This window comes from Aethalodelphis obliquidens, unplaced genomic scaffold, assembly GCF_003676395.1.
Source record: "Aethalodelphis obliquidens isolate GAN/ISIS:26980383/991018 unplaced genomic scaffold, ASM367639v1 scaffold105, whole genome shotgun sequence".
In the NCBI taxonomy this organism is placed as follows: domain Eukaryota; kingdom Metazoa; phylum Chordata; class Mammalia; order Artiodactyla; family Delphinidae; genus Aethalodelphis; species Aethalodelphis obliquidens.
This window is the reverse complement of record NW_020838049.1, coordinates 666,688-692,731: the sequence shown is the minus strand read 5'-3', so window position 1 is coordinate 692,731 and position 26,044 is coordinate 666,688. Positions and strand designations below refer to the sequence as shown.

General features: G+C 37.9%; 1 protein-coding gene across 1 annotated transcript in view; it reads left to right on the top strand.

Annotated features, from left to right (window-relative positions):
- SECISBP2L (SECIS binding protein 2 like) overlaps positions 1 to 25,451 on the top strand; it is a 62,376-nt gene extending 36,925 nt beyond the window's left edge. Inside the window, exons 16-18 of the mRNA XM_027096668.1 lie at positions 7,292 to 7,446; positions 14,173 to 14,392; positions 21,135 to 25,451. Coding sequence (XP_026952469.1) covers positions 7,292 to 7,446; positions 14,173 to 14,392; positions 21,135 to 21,817 — 1,058 coding nt within the window. The 3' untranslated portion in view covers positions 21,818 to 25,451. The remainder of the gene's footprint in view (positions 1 to 7,291; positions 7,447 to 14,172; positions 14,393 to 21,134) is intronic.
- The last annotated feature ends 593 nt before the right edge of the window (positions 25,452 to 26,044 follow it).

Here is a 26,044-nt window from a genome sequence, read left to right as displayed (position 1 = left end):
GTCATATATGTTGAGGTAAGTTTCCTCTATGCCTATTTCTGGAGGGTTTTTATCATAAATGGTTGTTGAATTTTGTCAGAAGCTTTTTCTGCATCTATTGAGATGATCATATGGTTTTTCTCCTTCAATTTGTTAATATGGTGTATCACATTAATTGATTTGCATATACTGAAGAATCCTTGCATTCCTGGGATAAACCCCACATGATTGTGATGTATGATCCTTTTAATGTGCTGTTGGATTCTGTTTGCTAGTATTTTGTTGAGGATTTTTTCATCTATATTTATTGGTGGTATTGGCCTGTAATTTTCTTTCTTTGTGACATTTTTGTCTGGTTTTGGTATCAGGTTGATGGTGGCCTTGTAGAATGAGTTTGGGAGTGTTCCTCCCTCTGCTATGTTTTGGAAGACTTGGAGAAGCATAGGTGTTAGCTCTTCTCTAAATGTTTGATAGAATTCACCTGTGAAGCCCTCTGGTCCTGGGCTTTTGTTTGTTGGAAGATTTTGAATCACAGTTTCAATTTCAGTACTTGTGATTGGTCTGTTCATATTTTCTGTTTCTTCCTGGTGCAGTCTCAGAAGGTTGTGTTTTTCTAAGGATTTGTCCATTTCTTCCAGGTTGTCCATTTTATTGGCATAGAGTTGCTTGTAGTAATCTCTCAAGATCCTTTGTATTTCTGCAGTGTAAGTTGTTACTTCTCCTTTTTCATTTCTAATTCTATTGATCTGAGTCTTCTCCCTTTTTTTTTTTTTTTGATGAATCTGGCTAATGGTTTATCAATTTGGTTTATCTTCTCAAAGATCAGCTTTTAGTTTTATTGATCTTTGCTGTTGTTTCCTTCATTTCTTTTTCATTTATTTCTGATCTGATTTTTATGATTTCTTTCCTTCTGCTAACTTTGGGAGTGTTTTATTCTTCTTTCTCTAATTGTTTTAGGTGTAAGGTTAGGTTGTTTATTTGAGATGTTTCTTGTTTCTTGAGGTACGATTGTATTGCTATAAACTTCCCTCTTAGAACTGCTTTTGCTGCATCCCATAGGTTTTGGGTCGTCATGTTTTCATTGTCATTTGTTTCTAGGTGTTTTTTGATTTCCTCTTTGATTTCTTCAGTGATCTCTTGGTTATTAAGTAGTGTATTATGTAACCTCCATGTGTTTGTATTTTGTTTACAGATTTTTTCCTGTAATTGATATCTAGTCTCATAGCGTTGTGGTTGGAAAAGATACCTGATACGATTTCAATTTTCTTAAATTTGTCAAGCCTTCATTTGTGGCCCAAGATATGATCTGTCCTGGAGCATGTTCCATGAGCACTTGAGAAGAAAGTTTAATCTCTTGTTTTTGGAGGGAATGTCCTATAGATATCAATTAAGTCTGTCTTGTTTAATGTATCCTTTAAAGCTTGTGTTTCCTTATTTATTTTCATTTTGGATGATCTGTCCATTGGTGAAATTGGGGTGTTAAAGTCCCCTACTGTGATTGTGTTACTGTAGATTTCCCCTTTTATGGCTGTTAGCATTTGCCTTATGTATTGAGGTGCCCCTATGTTGGGTGCATAAATATTTACAATTGTTATATCTTCCTCTTGGATCGATCCCTTGATCATTATGTAGTGTCCTTCTTTGTCTCTTGTAATAGTCTTTATTTTAAAGTCTATTTTGTCTGATATGAGAATCGCTACTCCAGCGTTCTTCTGATTTCCATTTGCATGGAATATCTTTTTTCCATCCCCTCACTTTCGGTCTGTATGTGTCCCTAGGTCTGAAGTGGGTCTATTGTAGACAGCATGTATACGGGTCTTGGTTTTTTTTCCATTCAGCCATTCTTTGTCTTTTGGTTGGAGCATTTGACTGGAGCATTTAATCCATTTACATTTAAGTAAATGGTTGGAGCATTTAATCCATTTACATTTAAGGTAGTTATTGATATGTATGTTCCTGTTACCATTTTCTTAATTGTTTTGGGTTTGTTATTGTAAGTGTTTTCCTTCTCTTGCGTTTCCTGCCTAGAGAAGTTCCTTTAGCACTTTCTTATAAAGCTGGTTTGGTGGTGCTTTACCAAAGCAAAGAATTTGGTGAATTCTCTTAGCTTTTGCTTGTCTGTAAAGGTTTTAATTTTTCTGTCAAATCTGAATGAGATCCTTGCTGGGTAGAGTAATCTTGGTTGTAGGTTTTTTCCTTTCATCACCTTAAATATGTCCTGCCACTCCCTCTGGCTTGCAGAGTTTCTGCTGAAGGATTAGCTGTTAACGTTATGGGGATTCCCTTGTATGTTATTTGTTGCTTTTCCTTTGCTGCTTTCAATATTTTTTCTTTGTATTTAATTTTTGATAGTTTGATATGTTTCTTGGTGTGTTTCTCTTTAGATTTATCCTGTATAGGACTCTTGGCGCTTCCTGGACTTGATTAACTATTTCCTTTCCTATATTTGGGAAGTTTTCATGTATGATCTCTTCAAATATTTTCTCAGTCCCTTTCTTTTTCTCTTCTTTTTCTGAGACCCCTATAATTTGAATGTTGGTGTGTTTAATGTCGTCCCAGTGGTCTCTGAGACTGTTGTCGATTCGTTTCATTCTTTATTGTGCTCTGTGGTAGTTATTTCCACTCTTTTATTCTCCAGGTCACTTACCCATTCTTCTGCCTTAGTTATTCTGCTATTGATTCCTTCTGGAGAATTTTTAATTTCATTTATTGTGTTGTTCGTGATTGTTTGTTTGCTCTTTAGTTCTTCTAGGTCCTTGTTAAGCGTTTCCTGTATTTTCTCCATTCTGTTTCCAAGATTTTGGATTATCTTTACTATCATTACTCTGAATTCTTTTTCAGGTAGACTGCCTATTTCCTCTTCATTTGTTTGGTCTGGTGGGTTTTTACTTTGCTCCTTCATCTCCTGTGTGTTTTTCTGTCTTCCCATTTTGCTTAACTTACTGTGTTTGGGGTCTCCTTTTCGCAGGCTGCAGGTTCGTAGTTCCCGTTGTTTTTGGTGTCTGCCCCCAGTGGCTAAGGTTGGTTCAGTGGGTAGTGTAGGCTTCCTGGTGGAGGGGACTAGTGCCTGTGTTCTAGTGGATGAGGCTAGATCTTGTCTTTCGGTGGGCAGGACCCTGTCTGATGGTGTGTTTTGGGGTGTCTGTGACCTTATTATGATTTTAGGCAGCCTCTTTGTTAATGGGTGGGGTTGTGTTCCTTTCTTGCTAGTTGTTGGGCATAGGGTGTCCAGCACCGTAGCTTGCTGGTCGTTGAGTGGAGCTGGGTCTTAGCCTTGAGATGGAGATCTCTGGGAGAGCTGCTTTTTTTTTTTTTTTTTTTGTGGTACATGGGCCTCTCACTGTTGTGGCCTCTCCCGTTGTGGAGCACAGGCTCCGGACACGCAGGCTCAGCGGCCATGGCTCACGGGCCCAGGTGCTCCGCGGCATGTGGGATCCTCCTGGACCGGGTCACGAACCCGCATCCCCTGCATCGGTAGGTGGACCCTCAACCACTGCGCCACCAGGGAAGCCCTCTGGGAGAGCTTTTGGTGTGTGATATTACGTGGAGCCAGGAGGTCTGTGGTGGAGCAATGTCCTGAACTTGGCTCTCCCACCTCAGAGGCACAGGCCTGACACCTGGCTGGAGCACCAAGACCCTGTCTGCCACACAACTCAGAAGAAAAGTGAGAAAAAAAGAAAGAAAAAAAGAAAGTAAATTTATTAAAATAAAAAATAAGTGCTAAAAATAAGAAAAATTAAAAAGTAATTAAAAAAAAGAGAACGGGCGAAGAGAGCAACCAAATGAAAATACACATCCACCAGTGATAACAAGCACTACAAACTATATTTAAAAAAAAAAAATGAAAAGAACAGACAAAACACTAGGACACATGGTAAAAGCAAAGCTATACAGACCAAATCACACGAAGAAGCATATACGTACACACTCACAAAAAGAGAAAAATGAAAAAAATATATATATTGTTGCTCCCAAAGTCTACCAACAAAATTTCGGGATGATTCATTGTCTATTCAGACATTCCAGAGATGCAGGGTACATCAAGTTGATTGTGGAGATTTAATCCACTGCTCATGAGGCTGCTGGGAGAAATTTCCCTTTCTCTTCTTTGTTCGCACAGCTCCCAGGGGCTCAGCTTTGGATTTGGCCCCACCTCTGAGTGTAGGTCCCCTGAGGATGTCTCTTCCTGCCCAGACAGTACAGGGTTAAAATAGCAGCTGATTAGGGGGCTCTGCCTCACTGAGGCCCGGGGTGCGGAGGGGTACGGAATGCAGGGCGAGCCTGCGAAGGCAGAGGCTGACGTGCCATTGCAACAGCATGAGGCGCGCTGTGTGTTCTCCTGGGGAAGTTGTCCCTGGATCACGGGACCCTGGCAGTGGTGGGCTGCCCAGGCTCCTGGGAGGGGAGGTGTGGATAGTGACCTGTGCTTGCACACAGGCTTATTGGTGGCTGCAGCAGCAGCCTTAGCATCTCATGCCCATCTCTGGTGTCTGTGCTGATAGCCGTGGCTCACACCCGTTTCTGAAGCTCCTTTAGGTGGTGCTCTGAATCCCCTCTCCTTGCACACCCTGAAATAATGGTCTCTTGACTCTTAGGCAGTTCCACACTTTTTCCTGGACACACTCCCAGCTAGCTGTGGCACACTAGCCCCCTTCAGGCTGTGTTTACACAGCCAACCCCAGTCCTCTCCCTGTGATCTGACCTCCAAAGCCCGAGCCTCAGCTCCCAGCCCCGCCCGCCCCGGCAGGTGAGCAGACAAGCCTCTCGGGCTGGTGAGTGCTGGTCAGCAGCGATCCTCTGTGTGGGAGTCTCTCCACTTTGCCCTCTGCACCCCTGTTGCTGCGCTCTCCTCCGTGGCTCCAAAAGTTCTCCCCCCCCACCCCCCGTCTCTGCCAGTGAAGGGGCTTCCTAGTGTGTGGAAATTTCTCCTCCTTCACAGCTCCCTCCCAGTGGTGCAGGTCCCGTCCCTATTCTTTTGTCTCTGTTTTTTGTTCTTTTTTCTTTTGCCCTACCCAGGTTCGTGGGGAGTTTCTTGCCTTTTGGGAGGTCTGAGGTCTTCTGCCCGTGTTCAGTAGGTGTTCTGTAGGAGTTGTTTCCCATGTAGGTGTATTTCTGATGTATCTATGGGGAGGAAGGTGATCTCCACATCTCACTTCTCCGCCATCTTGAAGGTCTCCTCTGGTGCACCCTCCCCCACAGCTCTTCAGGCAGGCCTGGAGCAGGGGCACTAGCCCCACAAAGGAACAAGTGAAAAACCCAGCACTGGCGACCTGGCAGCTGGTTCCCGGAGGTGCTACCGTGTAGCTGGATGGCTCATTTCTGGCCTATTCTACTTTAAAATTTTTGTATTACCCTCCTTTGATGGCTCTTTTCTCTAAAAAAAATTAGGAAAAAGTACAGTTCTCCTTCTTGGTCTTTGACTGTGGACAGGAGTCAAGTGTAGGCCAAAACGTATGTCTCATTATAGACCCTAGGTTATGTAGGCCCATACAAACATAGTACAGTGCTTTGATTCTGAAGCCAAGGTCATTACGAGTGGTCTTTTAAAGGTCCAGTTAATAGTTTCCACTGTCGATAAAAAGGATAGACTCCACTAACCAACTTTTTTTGAATGTGTTCCTTAATGATCATGCTACTTTTGAATAAGGTGAATGCCTTCCCTGCTTCTCTAGATAAATGAGAGATAAATATTTTCTTTTATGAAGAGGATATGGATTTATGTGATCATGGTCTGTGGCATTCTTAACAATAAATGGCCCTACTTTCTAATCATCCTAGAAAGTTTACAAATCAATTATTCTAAAAATAAAGAAATTATTTTGATAAACATTTCTGTCTTCTAATTGATGTATGGTTGACCTTTCCAAATCATAATTATTTTGAATGAACCTGAAAACATTTGGGCTATGTGACTTTATGATATCAATCAAAATTTTATTAAAAAATGTTTCTATTTTAGGAAGAAATACAATCTAATTTTGAAGGTCTGCTTTCCATTGTCCCCTTATAACTATTTATTTGCCACTATATTTAAAACAATTTCAAAATCAGTTTCCTGTCCTGAACACTTGGGTACTGAATTGGTCATTAGAGGGGTATATTTTAAATATATTAAACAACGTAATTAATGCTCCTCAAAGAAACACTTTCAAATATTTTTCCTTTTACTATTGGGGCATTCTGATCTTGCCAGAGAGACAAAAATAATTACGTCCATTGTATGAAAGAGAGAAGTTGAAAGACTTTCTCAAACTATGTAGTAATTAATAACAATACCTAAACATCTCCTATAAATCCCAAATTCCAGATCAGTTCTTACATAATGGTTATGATATATGCATTTTTAACCATAGTTCATTGAGTTTTTCCAATTGGGAAGTCAAACTCTCCTGTCTCTTATTTAATATAAGCCAACATGATGGTAGAAACAATATGACATCAGTGACTGATGTCAGAAATGAAAATGGGCTCTCTAGACAGTTTTCCTACCCTATTTCAGAAAAAAATATATAATTTGTAATTTTTGTATCCTAAAATTAGTGTTCAGGATAGAACATGATGATTGTATGATGCAGCAATATTTTATATTCCACTAAGAAAGAAAAATTCTATCAATCCAAAGATTCCATTGATTGTAAAATGCTACCCTAGTTCAGAGTTGTTAGTATGTGGAAAAAATTTTGCATCTTAAAATCAGTTAAATACAATATTAAAAAAAAAAGATACATGTCTCTGCCTCTGTTTATGGTGGAGATTTGTCTCTGAGAAACCAGCAGTAACAGAGGCTTTTGTACTATGTCGTGCACTGTTATTTGTCGTTTTTCATGGAGGAGCCATTTCAGGTGATTGGAGTAGACAGAGGCATCAAGCAGCAGTAGCAGGCAGAGGGGAAAAATACCAGTAAAAACAGTAATGTATAATCGGTCTTATTGCATGTGATAGGTTGCTTACTTGAGCTGAGAGATTAGATAAAGGAATCAGCCACTATTAACAATTTTAATTAATTTAAAAAAACGGAAAATGTTTATTATATTGAAATTTGACTCCTGCTATACTAGTCCCTGTGGAGAAACAAAAATACTCGTATTAAAGGAATATAGTATTTAACTGGGAGAAAGAAAATATGTACGTAATATCCAAATATAGTACAAATTCAGATAGGAAGTACAAATTCAGATAGGAAAATGTGGTGAACAGCCTAAGTGCCACAAGCATTCATGGACTCCTTTGCTGCTGTGTTTTATGCTGTTGGGTGCTAAAATAGCTCCATTTAGGAAATAACTAAAAACTTCTATACATGTTGATTTCTCAGGTGGCCTGGATGAGGCTCTCTATAATGTTATAGCCATGGCACGGGAACAAGAAATTCCTTTTGTGTTTGCCCTTGGAAGAAAAGCTCTAGGACGCTGTGTGAACAAGCTGGTTCCTGTTAGTGTGGTGGGAATCTTCAACTACTTTGGTGCTGAGGTAAGACTTAGAAGATGCAGTCCCTCACTGCCCACCCGCCATAGTACATCTTTGGACATGTGCCATTGTTATGTTTGAGCATTTGGAGAAGTGATATGATGACTCTCCTGGAATGAGTGGAAAATTCTTGAGTATTACATTTCCTTTTTTCGTGTTGAAAACATTTGCATAAGTCAATCCTATAGCATTGTGAAAAGATTTTAGCTCGTATTTCTGCTACAGTGATTTTTTTTTTCCTGGGTTCAGATATGTACTACTTGACAATATATGTAACTGCTGGGTAAAGGTATCCAGTATTGTACAAAGTAAAACAAATTTCTTCAGTCTGTATGTTGGGTATATTTTGTGCTGCTAGGAGTCAAGAGAGAAAAGAATCCTTTATTTGGAGAGGATTTTCCTTTGAAAATGAAATTCCTAAACCAATTGAGAGAATAATTCTACACCCATGATATTTGTCTTCCTCTCATAGTCGACTAATACAAACTTTGCCCATAGGAGCTGATAAATGATAAAGTAAATGTTATTTATTTAGAGTAATGCTTATTAACTGATAACATTTTAAGATTGGTGGGGTTTTTTGAATGTGTGGGGTTCTTTTTAGAACATCATTTGACTTGTGGCTTTTACATTGAAACATTTTCAGTTGTACTTGTTTTAAATTGTATACAATCTGTGCATACAATAACTTTTTTATGAAGTTGATTCTAAAGTATTTTGTGACACAACTGATGGACCATTTTCCCTCTTCTCAGCCATACTATTTGTGTATATTTAAGTGTCTATCTTTCCTATCCAGTCACCATATTGAATACCCCCATTCCCCTATCCATTCAGTTTCTCTCCCACTACCCATTAAATTATCTGTCTACCCACCTACTCTTTACAATCATGTAATTGATATTTGTCCTGCCATTAGAAGCCCATGCTTTCCTCAGTTATAGATATCACACTGCTTTGTCATAGTTAATGTGTTTCTTCATGTAAGTGTGAATTCCTCAAGGGTAGGACCCTTGTCTTTTTTTTTTTTTTGACATCTTTATTGCAGTATAATTAATATACAGTGGCGTGTTAGTTTCTGTTTTATAACAAAGGGAATCAGTTTTTATCTCCTCCCTCTTGCGTCTCCCTCCCACCCTCCCTATCCCACCCCTCTAGGTGGTCACAAAGCACTGAGCTGATCTCCCTGTGCTATGCAGCTGCTTCCCACTAGCTATCTGTTTTACATTTGGTAGAATATATAAGTACATGCCACTCTCTCACTTCATTCCAGCTTACCCTTCACCCTCCCCATGTCCTCAGGTCTATTCTCTGCATCTGCATCTTTATTCCTGTCCTGCCCCTAGGTTCTTCATAAACATTTTTTGTTTTTTAGATTCCATATATATGTGTTCACATACTGTATTTATATTTCTCTTTCTGATTTCACTCTGTATGACAGACTCTAGGTCCATCCACCTCACTACAAATAACTCAACTTCGTTTCTTTTTATGGCTGAGTAATATTCCATTGTATATATCTGCCACATCATCTTTATCCGTTCATCTGTCGATGGACACTTAGGTTGCTTCCATGTCCTGGCTATTGTAAATAGAGCTGCAGTGAACATTGTGGTACATGACTCTTTGAATTATGGTTTTCTCAAGGTATATGCCCAGTAATGGATTACTGGGTCGTATGGTAATTCTATTTTTAGTTTTTTAAGGACCCTCCATATTGTCTCCATAGTGGCTCTGTCAATTTACATTCCCACCGACAGTGCAAGAGGGTTCCCTTTTCTCCACACCCTCTCCAGCATTTGTTGTTTGTAGATTTTTTGATGATGGCCATTCTGACTGGTGTGAGGTGATACCTCATTGTAGTTTTGATTTGCATTTCTCTAATGATTAGTGATGTTGAGCATCCTTTCATTTATTTGTTGGCAATCTGTATATCTTCTTTGGAGAAATGTCTGTTTAGGTCTTCTGCCCATTTTTGTATTGGGTTGTTTGTTTTTTTGATATTGAACTGCATGAGCTGCTTGTAAATTTTGGAGATGAATCCTTTTCAGTTGCTTCATTTGCAAATATTTTCTCCCATTCTGAGGGTTGTCTTTTCTTCTTGTTTATATGGTTTCCTTTGCTGTGGAAAAGCTTTTAAGTTTCATTAGGTCCCATTTGTTTATTTTTATTTCCATTTCTCTAGGAGGTGGGTCAAAAAGGATCTTGCTGTGATGTATGTCATAGAGTGTTCTGCCTGTGTTTTCCTCTAAGAGTTTTATAGTGTCTGGCCTTACATTTAGCTCTTTAATCTATTTTGAGTTTATTTTTGTGTATGGTGTTAGGGAGTGTTCTAATTTCTTTCTTTTACATGTAGCTAGCTGTCCAGTTTTCCCAGCACCACTTATTGAAGAGGCTGTCTTTTCTCCATTGTATATTCTTGCCTCCCTTATCAAAAATAAGGTGACCATATGTGCGTGGGTTTATGTCTGGGCTTTCTATCCTGTTCCATTGATCCATCTTTCTGTTTTTCTGCCAGTACCATACTGTCTTGATTACTGTAGCTTTGTAGTATAGTCTGAAGTCAGGGAGCCTGATTCCTCCAGCTCCGTTTTTCTTTCTCAAGATTGCTTTGGCTCTTCGGGGTCTTTTGTGTTTCCATACAAATTGTGAAATTTTATGTTCTAGTTCTGTGAAAAATGTCATTGGAAGTTTGATAGGGATTGCATTGAATCTGTAGATTGCTTTGGGTAGTATAGTCATTTTCAGAATGTTGATTCTTCCAATCCAAGAACATGGTATATCTCTCCATCTGTTTGTGTCATCTTTAATTTCTTTCATCAGTGTCTTATAGTTTTCTGCATACAGGTCTTTTGTCTGCTTAGGTAGGTTTATTCCTAGGTGTTTTATTCTTTTTGTCGCAGTGGTAAATAGGAGTGTTTCCTTAATTTCCCTTTCAGATTTTTCATCATTAGTGTATAGGAATGCAAGAGATTTCTGTGTATTAATTTTGTATCCTGCTGCTTTACCAAATTCATTGATTAGCTCTATTAGTTTTCTGGTAGCATCTAAGGGTTCTCTATGTACAGTATCATGTCATCTGCAAACAGTGACAGTTTTATTTCTTCTTTTCCAATTTGGATACCTTTTATTTCTTTTTCTTCTCTGATTGTTATGGCTAAAACTTCCAACAGTATGTTGAATAATAGTGGAGAGAGTGGACAACCTTGTCTTGTTCCTGATCTTAGTGGAAATGGTTTCAGTTTTTCACCATTGAGAGTGATGTTGGCTGTGGGTTTGTCATATATGGCCTTTATTATGTTGAGGTAAGTTCCCTTTATGCTTACTTTCTGGAGGGTTTTTTATCACAAATGGGTATTGATTTTTGTCAAAAGCTTTTTCTGCATCTATTGAGATGATCATATGGTTTTTCTCCTTCAATTTGTTAATATTGTTTATCACATTGATTGATTTGCATATATTGAAGAATCCTTGCATTCCTGGGATAAACCCCACATGATCGTGGTGTATGATCCTTTTAATGTGCTGTTGGATTCTGTTTGCTAGAATTTTATTGAGGATTTTTGCATCTGTGTTCATCAGTGATATTGGCCTGTAGTTTTCTTTCTTTGTGACATCTTTGTCTGTTTTGGTATCAGGGTGATGGTGGCCTTGTAGAATGAGTTTGGGAGTGTTCCTCTGCTATACTTTAGAAGAGTTTGTGAAGGATAGGTGTTCGCTTTTCTCTAAATGTTTGATAGAATTCGCCTGTGAAGCCATCTGGTCCTGGGCTTCTGTTTGTTGGAAGATTTTTAATCACAGTTTCAATTTCAGTGCTTGTGATTGGTCTGTTTATATTTTCTATTTCTTCCTGGTCAGTCTCAGAAGGTTGTGCTTTTCTAAGAATTTGTCCATTTCTTCCAGATTGTCCATTTTATTGGCATAGAGTTGCTTGTAGTAATCTCTCAAGATCCTTTGTATTTCTGCAGTGTCAGTTGTTACTTCTCTTCTCTTTTCAGTTCTAATTCCATTGATTTGAGTCTTCTCCCTTTTTTTTTGATGAATCTGGCTAATGGTTTATTAATTTTCTTTATCTTCTCAAAGAACCAGCTTTTAGTTTTATTGATCTTTGCTATTGTTTCCTTCTTTTTTTTTCCATTTATTTCTGATCTGATCTTTATGATTTCTTTCCTTTTGGTGTCTTTGGGGGTTTTATTGTTCTTCTTTCTCTAATTGCTTTAGATGTAAGGTTAGGTTGTTTATTTGAAATGTTTCTTGTTTCTTGAGGTAGAATTGTATTTCTATAAACTTCTCTCTTAGAACTGCTTTTGCTGCATCCCATAGGTTTTGGGTCGTAGTGTTTTCATTGTCATTTGTTTCTAGGTATCTTTTGATTTCCTCTTTGATTTCCCTTGTCTTTATATCCCTGAAAACCTTTTACGTTACTCGAGGATGAGCAGGTAATAAATGTTTCTTTAATTAATTATATGGTTGATGTATAACTGCCTGTTACGTTAAACTTCATGTGAGAATTTAGGTGCTAAGTAGCTCTGTGATAAAGACACATAATAACAATGTACTCTTTTGTTCACTATTAGAGTTTATGGAATAGCAATGGGATCAGGGTCAGGAAAAGGGGATGTGTTTGTTTTTAATTGTATTGACTTCTTACTGAACTATGTATATTAGGTTATATGTATGATATTATAAAACGTTTGGCAGTTTTGTTTGTACATTGCTTTTCTTGCCTTCTCCATTTTGAGGTAGTAAGTTATTGTTTAAACCAAAACACATTCATAAAACGGAGGTAAAGGAAGTACTGCTATATTGTCCAGAGTGTCTACTCATAGTAATGTAGTGCACCTACCCTATATTTACCATATAATAATGCTAACCTTTGCATTAAGCTTTCGGTCCTTACCCTGATATTCAAAGCTTTTATTCCCTAATAGCTTTTCTCTTCAATTTTATTTTCTCTTCTTCTTGTGTATTGTTTTATTCCCAACAGTTTCTGTGTTTTATTTATATTGTAAAACCAATGTTAATCTCAGAATTGCATATCCATAAGCCTATTTTCTTTTCGTTGGCTGCACTTAAGTGCATGGTTTATTGCAAACAAATATTTATGAAGTCTCTTACATGTAACTCACGGGGGATTTTTTTATCAGAATCCATCCTCCTTTTTAAAAATAAGTAAAAATAAGTAAATCCTGAATATATTTTTGATACTACTAGCACCCACCCCTTTTCAAAAATCAATACAGTTAGCGGCAGTGTTTATTGTACCTGTATTGTACTTTAAACTGCAGCCGGGTAAAGCACATTACTTATGCTTTTCCTGCTTAAGTTTAGTTTTTAGAGATACATTATTCCATAGTAATATGACACGTTTGCCATGCGTTCGTGTTGTTATGGTTTATATTTAAATGACAGTGCCCTGTTAAGAAAAAAAAAATGCTGTACTTTTTCTCCATTGTCTGAAAACGTAATTTTATATATATAATTAAACATACTCTTCCAGGTGGCCAGGTCATATTTACCATCTAAAATTTTTTACTTAATGTGTGGGTATGTTGCATTCTGATACTAAGTCAAGACATTAAACAGGAGTAGAATGTTGTTGAATTGTGTTGAATTGTGATGTAAGAATCACTGAAAGTCATTTGATGTAAGAATCACTAAAAGTCATTCTTTGGTTGTCTTTCTGGTGACTGTGAAAACTTCAGTTTTCTTTAGACATCGCTAGATGTCATAGTTATTGAAGTACAGCTTTAATGCCTAACGACTTTTGCCATTTATTAACACAAATGTGCTCTGTCATTTACAGTTTCATTGGGGTTATTAATTCCATTCATGTTCATTCTCTTTTGCTGATGGAAGAACTTCGGGTTAACTCCACATTCTATTTCCAGGTTCTTTATTCTATTTTTATAATTAGCCTTTCATCATTTTCAAGGCCGCAGCTAGCCATACCATCACTTCTTTTTGGTCTTATTGTAAAGAGTTCTTTCAGCAAGCAAACATGATAGGGAACTTTTCATTCCTGTGGAGACTGCCATCTGCTTCTGCATCCTTTGATATCACCCTGCATACATACACTCATTCCCTTATATTCGAACCCATATAAGATTCTTCACTGCTCCCCAAACAAGCCTTGAACTTTATTAAGTCTGTACCTTGGTTTATGGTTTTGCATGCTTGGCTAAGAATGTACTGTCTCCACTCCTCAAAACTATACCAGATTTTCAAGGCCTACATCAGGTGTCATATTCCTTTATGAATTCTTCACTGATGCCCAGCAGTTAGATGTTTCCTCCCAAAGCTAAACCACTTTGTACATGTCAAGGCATTTAAGGTATTGTCCCCTGAATCATCGTCTCCTGTCCTCTCCTTTCAGCCATATGGAAGGTTCCTTGAGAGCAGAGGGGTGGTTCCAGTAGTCTTGCTACCCACTATAGTGCCACATGCTAAAGGGTGCAGTTGTTGAATTGATAAACTCTGTAAGAACTTTAATATAGCATATTTAGTGGCTAGTACTGAATCAAGAAGTTGCCTCAGACTTGTGAGAATTAACTAAACAATATATGTAAGTTACAGAGTATTTTGTAAGGTTCTGTGGTTTGCATACCATTTGGATTTTGTGCTGATAGAAAGTGTATCCAGTCCTGAAACAGTAGAGGTATTTATTGCTAATGGTAGTAATAAAGAGTATACCAAAAAACGGACTGGGCAAAATCTCTTTCTTTTTAGAGCCTGTTTAATAAGTTAGTAGAACTCACTGAAGAAGCCAGGAAAGCATATAAAGATATGGTTGCAGCAATGGAACAGGAGCAAGCCGAGGAAGCCTTGAAGAACGTGAAAAAGGTGCCACACCACATGGGGCATTCTCGGAATCCCTCTGCAGCAAGCGCCATTTCTTTCTGCAGTGTTATTTCTGAACCCATCTCTGAAGTCAATGAAAAGGAATATGGTAAGTTATTACATACCATTTTAAATGACTGAAATTTTGAAATAATTTAATGATTAATGTCATTTTAAAAATGACTCTCCATGCTACTTTTTGTTTTTATCTTCTTGATTATTCAAATTTTGCTCACATTTTTGGTTTAAAAATTGTATTACACATGTCCATTGAAAGTTAGGAGAATATTTGGGGCTGAGAGTTTCTGTGAGACCCTGAAATTAGTCACATTTCCAAAATCTTAAAAAGAAAATCCCAAAGGGATTTAAAAAGCCAAATGTACCATTCTTCTGACCTATCACTAAGTAAATAAATAAATTCTAGGAAGTTTTATTCTAATACTTTATACTTGATTATTAAAATTTTGTATTTACTGTGTAAACAAAAGACCTGAATATTCAATCTAAACTTAACAAACGTAGACTTGTGACATTTGTCTTGAGTTAAATCTGATGGTAGTGAAAAGGACTTATAGACTAAAAACAGTATTTATGTATAAGGTTTAAAGTAACAACAGTTACTGTACTCTGCATTTTAGTAGTTTCCTTGCAATGTTTCTATAATACTTTGAACACTAGTACTAGAATACTAGATTACTTTCTTGATCTAGTTTCTGTTTCATTTCCCCTGTTCTTTTTTAAAAATAGTGCAGCCACCTCCTTCACCTTGGCTTCTTGTTTTTCTTTTCTCTTTTTAGTCGTATCTGAAAGTTTATCAAATAGCTTGTTGCCACCTAAAATGTAACATGTAAAAAACTGAGTCATCGTTTTCTTCCTTTCTTCCCACACTTCTCTTTCCTGCTCTCCTTGTCTGTGATGGTAGTTAAATGTTTGGAATGCTTTTGACAAAGCTGCAGACCAGAGGCAACTGACAAGTTACTGTGCACCTTTCAGAAACTGTTGGTCAGGCAAAGGTGATTCTGGCTTAGAGGCAGAGATGTTTCTTTGGTTAAAGTGATACTAGTTGAAAGTAAAGAAGATAAAGGGCCAACTTTGTAAATAAAATCATTTCTCTATATAGTGATTAGTGATATGCCAGATCTCAAAGGTAAGCTGCAAGATAAATTCCTAAAGCTGTGGATTTGGGGAAATGACTGTGATCTTCATTTGGGCACATAAAAAGAAAAGTTGTAAAAAGAACCTCTCAAAGACTTAGAAGATGTTTTCAAAACACCAGATTTAAAGTGTTCAAAGATTGAAGCCTTGGCTTTTCCACAGTCTGCCTAGGGTATTTAGGCATAATTGATTAATTTCTGAGCCTCAGATTTGTCTTCAGTAAAGTGAGAAGGGTTTGTCTAGATCATGTATAATGTTTCATTCAGAGCGAAAGTTTTGTGAGCTAATGGCTGAATTCTAAGAAGGGATTTAGACAGAACCTTAAAGTTTCTGGCCTATGATCTGATTTATGAGGACGCCAACAAAATAAGTGGAAATAATCATAAATAATTTGCTTTGAGAGTAAAGCACAAAGTTACTCTGTCAGTATCAGATGTATTCAGCAACAGACATAAAACCCACTAATGGGGCTTCCCTGGTGGCGCAGTGGTTGAGAGTCCGCCTGCCGATGCAGGGGACGTGGGTTCGTGCCCCGGTCCGGGAAGATCCCACATGCTGCGGAGCGGCTGGGCCCATGAGCCATGGCTGCTGAGCCTGCGCGTCCGGAGCCTCTGCCCCGCTACGGGAGAGGCCACAACAGTGAGAGGCCCGCGTACCGCAGAAACAAACAAACAAAAAACAACCCACTAATGTGGCCTGAGAAATTAGGATATTTAATTATTTCACAATGTTGTCAATGTCCCTGGTTCTTTCCTTTTTTCTATTCTTCCATTTTCAGTCTGTGACTTCTTATTCTTGTGCTTATCATCTCATGTTCATAAATGGCTGCAGTGGCCCTGGGCATCACAACAGTTCAGGCAGGAGGTTCAAGCAGTATGCTCTTTTTATCAGTGAAGGAAACAATTTTCAGAAGACTTTGCCTTTTGTTACATTTGGCCAGAGCCGACCATGTGACTGCTTTTAGCTGCAAGGGAGATGTGGGCAAGAGATTATCTGGCAAAGGGGAATGGGATAGTCATCATAGTCTAAGAACTATTTTAATTCCTCCCATGGAACTGTGTTCAAGTCCATCTCAGGTTTGGGGGTTCTGTTAGCCAGGAAGAAAATGGGGAATGACTCTTGGGTAGACAACAAATAGTGTCTCCCATGCCATTCTGGTGCAAGATTTCTAAAATGTTTTCTTGTGATTTCCACAGTCTAAAGAGAAAACAAAGCTGGGAAAGGGATGCTAAACATCGGTAGAATAGAAAGGTTCCTATGATAGTTCAGTCTTACTGTTCTTTGTGTACACTGTAATTGTTTTCTTTGCTTATGTTTTCCTTCCATTGGAGCTGAGTCTCAATTTTGTCATACTTACGTGAAACAGATAGTTTCAAACATAAATCCCAACTAAGCAGTACGTTCTTTGAGATAGAAACCTGACACCTAATGGGCACTTGACATATAATAATAATAGCTCACTTACTGAATTCTTACTAGGCACTTTTATTAAGACATTTAATCCTCTGAGCAGTCCTAGGAGATAAGAAATATTGTACTGCATTTTACAGATGAGAGAACTAAAATGAAGTGAGGTAAATCACTTGCCAGTGTCACAGAACTGCTAAGTTTGACTCTAGAATTCTTAGCCAGTGTGATGTGAATTCCTTGTGTGTTGAATGAATTTCCAGTAGGACCATACAGTAGGTTTTCAGTAACCCCTTGTGAGGGGAGGACTACCTCTATCTATCTTGAGTTTCCGGCTCATTCTCTGCCACCACACCTTCTTCTGTAGGGTCTTGAACTCATCTCTGTGTTCCTCTACTATATACAACTATCTAAAGATGGACGGCTTCCCTCTGTGTACTGACTGATGGGAGAAATACACACACCTCATCCTCTGACAAACCAACTAGTGTCAAAGTTGAAAAGGTAGTTTCACAAAGAACCAACTAACAAAACAGGAAAGCATAGAGGGGTTAATAAGCAGCTTTATTGACTAAATTCTGCTAAAGTAAAGAATTCAGAATCAGGGTAGGTTTGGATCAGTAACATTTCCAGGTTTGTTGAGATCTTTGACCCTGCCTTTACATTGCTTCCTAATCCCTTCTTCAGAAGTGGGCTTCTCGATGTGCTATTCTGGCTTTAGACTCCTGTATTCAGCCCAACCCCCTCCCATCCCCTGCCCGCTCCTCCAACCAAAGACGGCATTTTCATACTCGCTTTGTTTCTCCCCATCACAGTTATGTGTTTGTGTGCTCGTTAGTTGTTGATCAAGCTTCACCTATTACTTTAAGGTGGAACCCTGGACCCTCCCCGTGGATATGTGACCTCAGTGGCTCTTTGATCATTGTGACAGGTCTCTTGATGGCTAATCACAGAGTCCCTTGTCTCTGCTTCCAAGGTCATATCTCCCTTTCCTTTCCAAAGGACCTGTCTGGCTTTCAGCTCACCTACCTAGTAGCTGAATGCCCAAGACAGAGCCTGGAGAGAAATCAGCCCTGCTCAGTCTTCTGACCACCTTTCTTTTTCCTGTTCCTTTTTGACTCCCTGTTAAGGGAGAGGTGGGACTTTTTCTAAGACCCCACATGAATTCTTATAGTACTTTTGAAAGAGGAAAAAAACTGTCGGAAGGAAATATGTGTACCTAAATTTTGTAAATTGTATGGCTTTTGAAAGTTATTTTCTGCATAATTATATATATGGGTGAAAATTTCCATTTACTGTAAAGGCTTATTTTCCCAGCACATACTGTATGCCAGCCACAGGAACACAGAGATGAGTGGGAATGAGGAGGGAGGAGGGAGTAGAACAGAAAACAAAAAACAAATGCTTTTGAACCAAATATACAGAAAGTGCTGTGGGAGTTCAGGTTAGTGACGGTCTTAGGAAAATCAGGAAAGGCTTCACAAAGGAACTGGCATTAAAAGTTGTCAAGAATGAGTAGGAGTGTGAAGGATAAATGAGGAAAACACATCTCATACAGAAAGAACAGCTTATGCAAAGCAAAGAATTGTAAACAGAAAGGGGATGACTTCTGTGAGCAGTGAGAATTCAAAGTGACCTTGAGCATGGAATGCATGGCTGGGGGTTAAAATGAATGGGACCAGAAGGATAGATTATGAAGGGCTTGGTTACTAAACTAAGGAGTTTGGATTACTAGGGTAATAAAAAGCCAGTTAGACAGTGATGTGGTCAATTCACAAAACCAATTAGAAAGGTATAGTAGATGTACAGCAAGATAAAGGAGGCTTGAGCTAAGGCAGTAGTGACCAAATTTAATAGTTTTGGGGCTAGAAGTGACAGGGTATAGTTATGAGTTCAGTGGAATGAAGGGATATATATAGTAAGGGAGAAAGATAGGATTAAGGATTACTATAAGGTTTCTTCTGCTTTGAGACTGAAAAGGATGTTATTAACTGAGAAAGAATAAAGGAGGAGGACTAGATTTTTTTGTCATGTGGTAGGAATGCAAGTGGAAAGACCTGTTCTACATTAGAAGTAGCTGCAGGAAAGGAAGGTTTTCCCCCCAAACCATGCGCCCTGACTTCAGGTGGCCAAAATATGGTCTGTAGCAATATATAATTGATGGGGGGCAATCACGTTAAGTATATTTGTATGAATAGGCCTGCTTTATCACTACAGCTTGATCATTATGCCTGTAAAATGCAAATAGCAGCTACAATGCAAATAGAAGGGGATTTTTATTTTTTAAGAAAAGGCAAAAATAAGTGGGACTACACCAAATCAGACAGCTGTACAGCAAAGGAAACCATCAACAAAATGAAAAGGCAGCCTACTGAATGGGAGAAAATATATTTGCAAATCATGTATCTGATGAGGGATTAATAACCAAAATATATAAATAACGCATACAACTCAATAGCAAAAAAAAAAAAAAAATCCGATTTAAAATTGGGCAGAGGATCTGAATAGACATTTTTCCAAAGAAAGACACACAGATGACCAACAGGTACATGAAAAGATGCTCAACATCACCAGTCATCAGAGAAATGCTAATCAAATCCACAGTGAAATATCAACTCACAACCTGTTAGTTGGCTGTTATCAAAAAGACAAAAAATAACATATTTGCAAGGATGTGGAGCAAAGGGAACCCTTGTGCACTGCTCATGGGAATGTAAGTTGGTGCAGCCACTAAGGAAAACAATATGGAGGTTCCTCAAAATATTAAGATGAGAACTACCGTATGATCGAGCAATTCCACTTCTGTGTATTTATCTGAAGAAAATAAAAACACTAGCTCAAAAAAGAGGTATTCACCCCCCATGTTTATTGCAGCATTATTTACAATAACCAAGATACGGAAACAACTTAATGTCCATTGATGGATAAATCGGTAAAGAAGATCAGTGGATAAAGAAGATGTGTGTGTGTGTGTGTGTGTGTGTGTGTGTGTGTGTGTGTGTGTGTGTGTACACACACACACACACACACACACACCGTGGAATATTATTCAGCTATTAAAAAGAATGAAATCTTGCCATTTGTGATAATAAGGATGAGCCTCGAGGGCATTATGCTAAGTGAAATAAGTCAGACAAAGAAAAACACGGTATCATCTCATTTATATGTGGAATCTTAAAACAAAAAATAAACAAAAAAAACCCCAAGAAAATCCCCGAAGCTCATAGAGACAGAGAACAGATTGGTGGTTGCCAGAGGCAGGGGGTGCTGGGGGTGGGCGAAATGGGTGAAGGGGGTAAAAAGTTACCACCTTCCAGTTATAAAATAAATATGGCTTGGAGATCTAATGTACAGCATGGTGACTACAATTAATATTATTGTGTATTTGAAAGTTGCTAAGAGGGTAGATCTTAAAAAAAATTTGTAATTATTAATGGGGATGGATGTTAACTAGACTTCTTGTAGTGATCATTTCTCAGTATATGCAAATACTGAATCATTATGTTGTACACCTGAAACTATAATAATATAATGTTTTATGTCAATTATACCTCAGTGATAAAAAAATTAAATGGAAAATAAAATAAAATGTACAAAAAAACAGGTGGGAGAGTTGTTCTTCATCTCCTGATTCCTAGTACATTTTTTGCTATAAACTGACTACCTGTTGTTAAAAATAATTTAGATTATCACCACTGTATTATATAATAACACTTCATTATTTTTTGGCTTCAAAGTCACTTGGTAAGCCAGGCAACATACATATGTTATAAAACACATTTTCACAAATATTAGAAGTACATGCATGGCATCTTTGCTTATAAATGGAAACACAAGTTCCATTACAGGCCAAAAGACAGCTCTGACTTGCTAAAGGAGCACAATATAAGCCTGTTAAATCAGAACTATTTCTTTCTCTTTTTTTTTCTGATGGACATCTTGGCTCTGCCATCTGTGACTTGTGGCTCCTTGAGCCCAGGACACTTCAGGGCCAAAAAAAGTTAGGCAATTCATTGGTTTTTATGAATACGTGGGTTTTATATATTAGAGTGATTGAGCTCCTGTTAGTATTAGATCTTTTACATTCTGAAGCATTAATGTCCTTATTTTGGCCTCTTTGTTTCTTTATGTTAAATGTGCTGGGGTTTTTTGAGAACTGTTTTCCATTTATAACATTCCAGTCAGTTGGTGAGCCAACAGATTTCTGTAGTTTGTTCTTCTCTCTTGTAAGAGTTGCATGATTCTGAAACAGTGTTCTGGTTTTTAAGAAATCTGTTTGATATTTGCAGAAACAAATTGGAGAAACATGGTGGAAACTTCGGATGCATTGGAAACATCAGAAAATGAGAGAGAAGTTTCTTGTAAGCACAGCACATCTGAAAAACCCAGTAAACTTGCATTTGACACAGCCCCTGTTGGTAAGCAGCCATCTTCAGTGGCTGCAGGCAGTACTACCTCAGCTACAAACCCTGGAAAACCAACAGTGAGTGATAAAGAGGACGTGAAGCCGGATGACCTGGAATGGGCCTCACAGCAGAGTACAGAGACCGGCTCTTTGGATGGCAGTGGCCGGGATCTTTTGAATTCCTCCATCACCAGCACCACCAGCACTCTTGTACCTGGCATGCTGGAAGAAGAGGATGATGAAGACGAGGAGGAGGAGGAAGATTATACTCATGAACCCATATCTGTAGAAGTGCAGCTCAATAGTAGAATTGAGTCTTGGGTCTCTGAGACTCAGAGAACGATGGAAACTCTTCAGCTTGGAAAAACCCTTAATGGTTCTGAGGAAGACAATGCAGAGCAAAGTGGGGAAGAGGAAGCAGAGGCTGCTGAGGTGCTAGAGCCAGGGGTGGATAGTGAGGCCTGGACTACTGACCATCAAGCAAGTCAGGAACAGCAGAAGCCCAGCAACTGCAGCTCGCTGAGCAAGGAGCACTCTGATTCTAATTATACGCCCCCAAATCTATAACTCAGGAAATGTCAGCTATCTATCTCCAACTATGTAAGGGTTGCAGCCATTATCTTTCATTCTTCATCTCAACATTTTGCACTGTCCAGTATTTAATATATGTACTTAATTCCTGACAGATATTTTTGTAGCTGTCTTTCACTTGTTATGATCCATAGCTTAGCTTTGCATCTAAGTGTCTTTCTAAGAACTGTACGGAAAATTCAGAATTGTTTCAGCTTATTTTGTTATGGAAAATAACGATTTAAAAAGAAGACCAGATTTTAAAGAAAGTAAATTTAAAATGCCTGTTTAGTCATTTTGAAGGTTAAAGGCTAAGCTTCTAAGAAAAGGAGCAGTTACCAGTGTTTGCTTCAAGACTATACATCCTATACTCTAATTTGTCTGACCACAAAGTTGTTTGGGCTTCTTTAGAGAAGAACTGGAGGTAGAGTTAGAAAACTAAAAAAATGGCTGAGGGTAACTAAGTTCGCAAAGTGTTTTGTATTAAAAAATGGATGCACCTTTTGTTTAGTCCACAAATGCTTATTTCAGAAGTCACTGATCATGGTAATTGATTAAAGTTGGGACGGGCTAAGACAGAGCCTCCAATACTTAGGCTAGCAAAGGAGCCACCATGGTAGATTAGAGCTGGCCTTATTTGTGGAAAGTTAGGTATGTTTGTCTTTGATAGTGAGAAGTCACCCATGATAGGACATTCTGGGTTCTGTTTCACATTTGCTTCTTACTTACCTCAGGAATGCTCTTGTACATAGTCGTATTTGCATAAAATTAGGCAAATTTTGACAGGTGAATAATTGTAACCGGTTGTATGACTGCAGCACTTAATTGTAAACTATCCAGAAGCAGAGTCTTATACTGGTGTGTTCTCTTGCATGCTTCTGATTTGGGATTCTCTGGACTTAAAATATGTATCTGATTGAGTATTCATACTTTGTCCTGAGTGAAAAACCATTGCACCTTTTAAGAAGAATATTTTGTCCCTAACCTTGAGCACCTGCCAGGTAACACTGACCACAGTTACTGACGGGAGCCAGGGAAAGGAACTTTATGCAATTGTAACATGTATCCTGATAATCAAGATTTGGAAGAGGAAGTTTTGAAGAAAAGAGAAAGTTCTAATTGTGCTGAAACTATTAGATGATTTTAGAGTGTGGAGATAGGCACAGGTATTAATTCTTGATCACTGTTAGTTATCTCTACCCTTCTCCTGGAATGTTTATACCTCCTTGGGTGAAGTTAAAGTTACTCAGCTAAATGTTTTGCTAGTCAGTCACCACCTGGTAGTGACCTCTGCAAGTGTATAACGGTGGGAGAATTACAAATTACCTATTTTTCTGTCTTCCCTTCAACCACCCACCACCTCCAGTTAACCAACACACGTGTCTGCGTGTACACACACACACACACACACACACACACACACACGCATGCCAGCTTTACACTTCCAACTCCGATAAGCAGGCACAGAACTGAAGAGGGAGGGGTATTTTCCCTGCCCAGGTTTTATGGGGCAGAGCTTTGCCTCACAGAGGTGAGAGGGAAGAATTGGGCAGATTCTTTACTGAATGCATTGGGACTACTGTTCTAGTACTGATGTATTTATTGATAATCCCAACATTAATTACTGGAGAGACCAGATTCTTGGTTGATGACTTAGTTATTTGTGAATTGTGAAAGTTTAGGAGCATTGCTGTGTAGGAAATGTCAAGTCTATCAACTTTATTAGCGTGCTAAAAGGGGACGTTATTGTACTGTCCTGCCTAAACTGTTCTTCAGTATAGACTTCTTAGGCACAAAGTATCCAGTACTTAAAGGTATGTAGCATGTAAGGAATGAAGCCTCTGAAATAGTAATCATGGATTTATATGTGGCAGATCCTACTGTCTCTGTACCTTTGGAAGTGTTAGTTGGTTTAAAGAAATGATAGAGGTTTTGAACTACTGACAATCTTAAAAGTATATTGAAAAATTTTGCATACTTTTTAATGGTGTAAATTTCCTTTGCCTGGTGTCAGTGATTCAAATAACTCTTGATCTTAAGGTAATGAGTGGCTTTTCAAAGGTTTCTTATATTTTATATCTCTACTGAATGAGAATTGTCATTTTAGATTTTTTGACATTTGTATCAAAAGGGAAGTTGAAGAAATCTTCAGAACACCAGTAACTTTGAATTTTGCTATAGACTTCAGAAGTGTTCAGTAATGTGTTTGATAAACGCTCTTGCACGTGCAGTATCTTCTGTCAGCAAACCCAAGGGACCATGGCCTTTTTTATATGAGACAGGTCACCTCTAGAGGACAACCCAAAATTTATTAAAGGAAATGCTACTGTGTAGAACGTATGCTTAAATAAGTATTGGTAATGTCTTTATAATTCGTTTCCTTTTGATAAATTCTGGAATTTGTGTATATTATGTGCAGGCAGAGGTGTGAAAATTAGGAAAGTGTTTTTTGGATCTGGGGTGAGTAGCTCTTTGGAGATTTAGAGAGATCTAATGCTAAGAATAAAGGTTCATCATCACAAGAAATAAAAACCATAGTGATTTTTTTTCTTCATGTGTAGAGGTGGTTTTAGTGGCAATAATTAATATTAGATTTCTATTTCAATACATAAATATATTAATTAAAATATGAATTGCACTCCCAAAACTAGATTTCTGCTTCAGTAGGTTTGTTTGCTGTGAAGATTACTTCTCAAAAGACAATGTTCATATTAGCTTAACTTTTGGTTTAAATATGTTTGTAAATGTTGTAATATATTTCTTTTGACTAAACGTTGGAAAAAATGTGTTATACATTGAAAAGTTTTTAAAGGCTCTGAATGGATGTCATTTTTGCAGAGATGGTATTTTATATGCTTCCAGTATTTGGAAAAGAATTAGTCAAAAGGAATTCACATAGTTCAAATATTGAGAAATTAATATCCAAATAATGTAATTGTCTGATTTCTTAATAAGCTGGGGGAGGTGGGTGGGATGGGAATTACAGTGTGCAAATGAGTAGTGAGCTCCACATTCATTTTTCAACTCTTTAGCACAAAACTGTTCAATCCTAACACATTGTTACTTTAATATATATATATATAAAGAAGTGTTACTGTTTGTAAAGCTGCTGTTTGCTTAAAAAGAAAAAGACCTGTCATTTAAGTATTTTATGTATGTTGTGTCAACAAAGTAGAACATTAACTTATCCATTTAAACACTTTATCTTTTTTTGACTTAAATTTTTTTTGTGAAATAATATATCTTCTTCCTCCCTTGTTCCTTCCAACCTTTACACACATCACAGAATCAGCCAGACTGTTTGCCTAATCTGAAATCTGAATTCTAATTAATGATAAAAATTTAAACTTTGTTGGCACATCACACCTTAAGAGGATTTGTATTATTTTGTAATTTAATTTCTAAGTATACCACATGAATTTATAATTTACTGTCTTAATCGTAATGCTCTAATTAAAAACTAGCAAAGTTAGTGTGAATTATAACATGAAGGGATTTTCATCTTGATAGGTCTTTTGCTGTATGAAGGATGATTGCTATATCACATTATAGGGGTAATAACAGCTTTTTTGCACTATGTAAATACTAGTGGAAATTCTTCTGTAACTAATAAAATGATTATTGAAATGTAGTCTATCATTTCAGAATAGGTGCTTGAGGAATTCCTGACTTGCCCAACATGTAGGATAGAGAAAAGAAGAGTCCAGCTTGTGGTATCCCTTAGTGCTCTCATGGGTTTGCCCAAAGAAGGTATAATCTGCAGGAAGGAGTAACTAGTAAAAATCTCTGTGGTTGGTGTGATCTGTGGCATGGGTCTAACCATCTCACCAGAGACCATCTTAGTGTTAGGAAAAGGCTCCTACCAATTCCTTCTCCTTTTTATGCTAGTTACTCTGTGCCAGACATTGTTCTAAGCCGTTTCCCAATATTAACTTACTTAATCCTCACAGCAGCCCTATGAGGAAATACTATTATAATTTCTCACTTTTTAGATGATGAAATAATCATGGAAATGTTAAGTAACTTGCCCAAGCTCCACAGCTGGTAAATTAGCAGATCTGGGATTCAGACTCAGTCCTGTGGTCAAGTCTATGCTTTTATTCACTATGTCTTCTATGTTATGTCAGCACAAAATGCTCAATGTGTGCAAACTAAGCAGGGCTTCCCCTCATCTTCATGTGTCTTCTGCAGTGTGAGATCTGCTGGGACTGAACTGATTGCCTC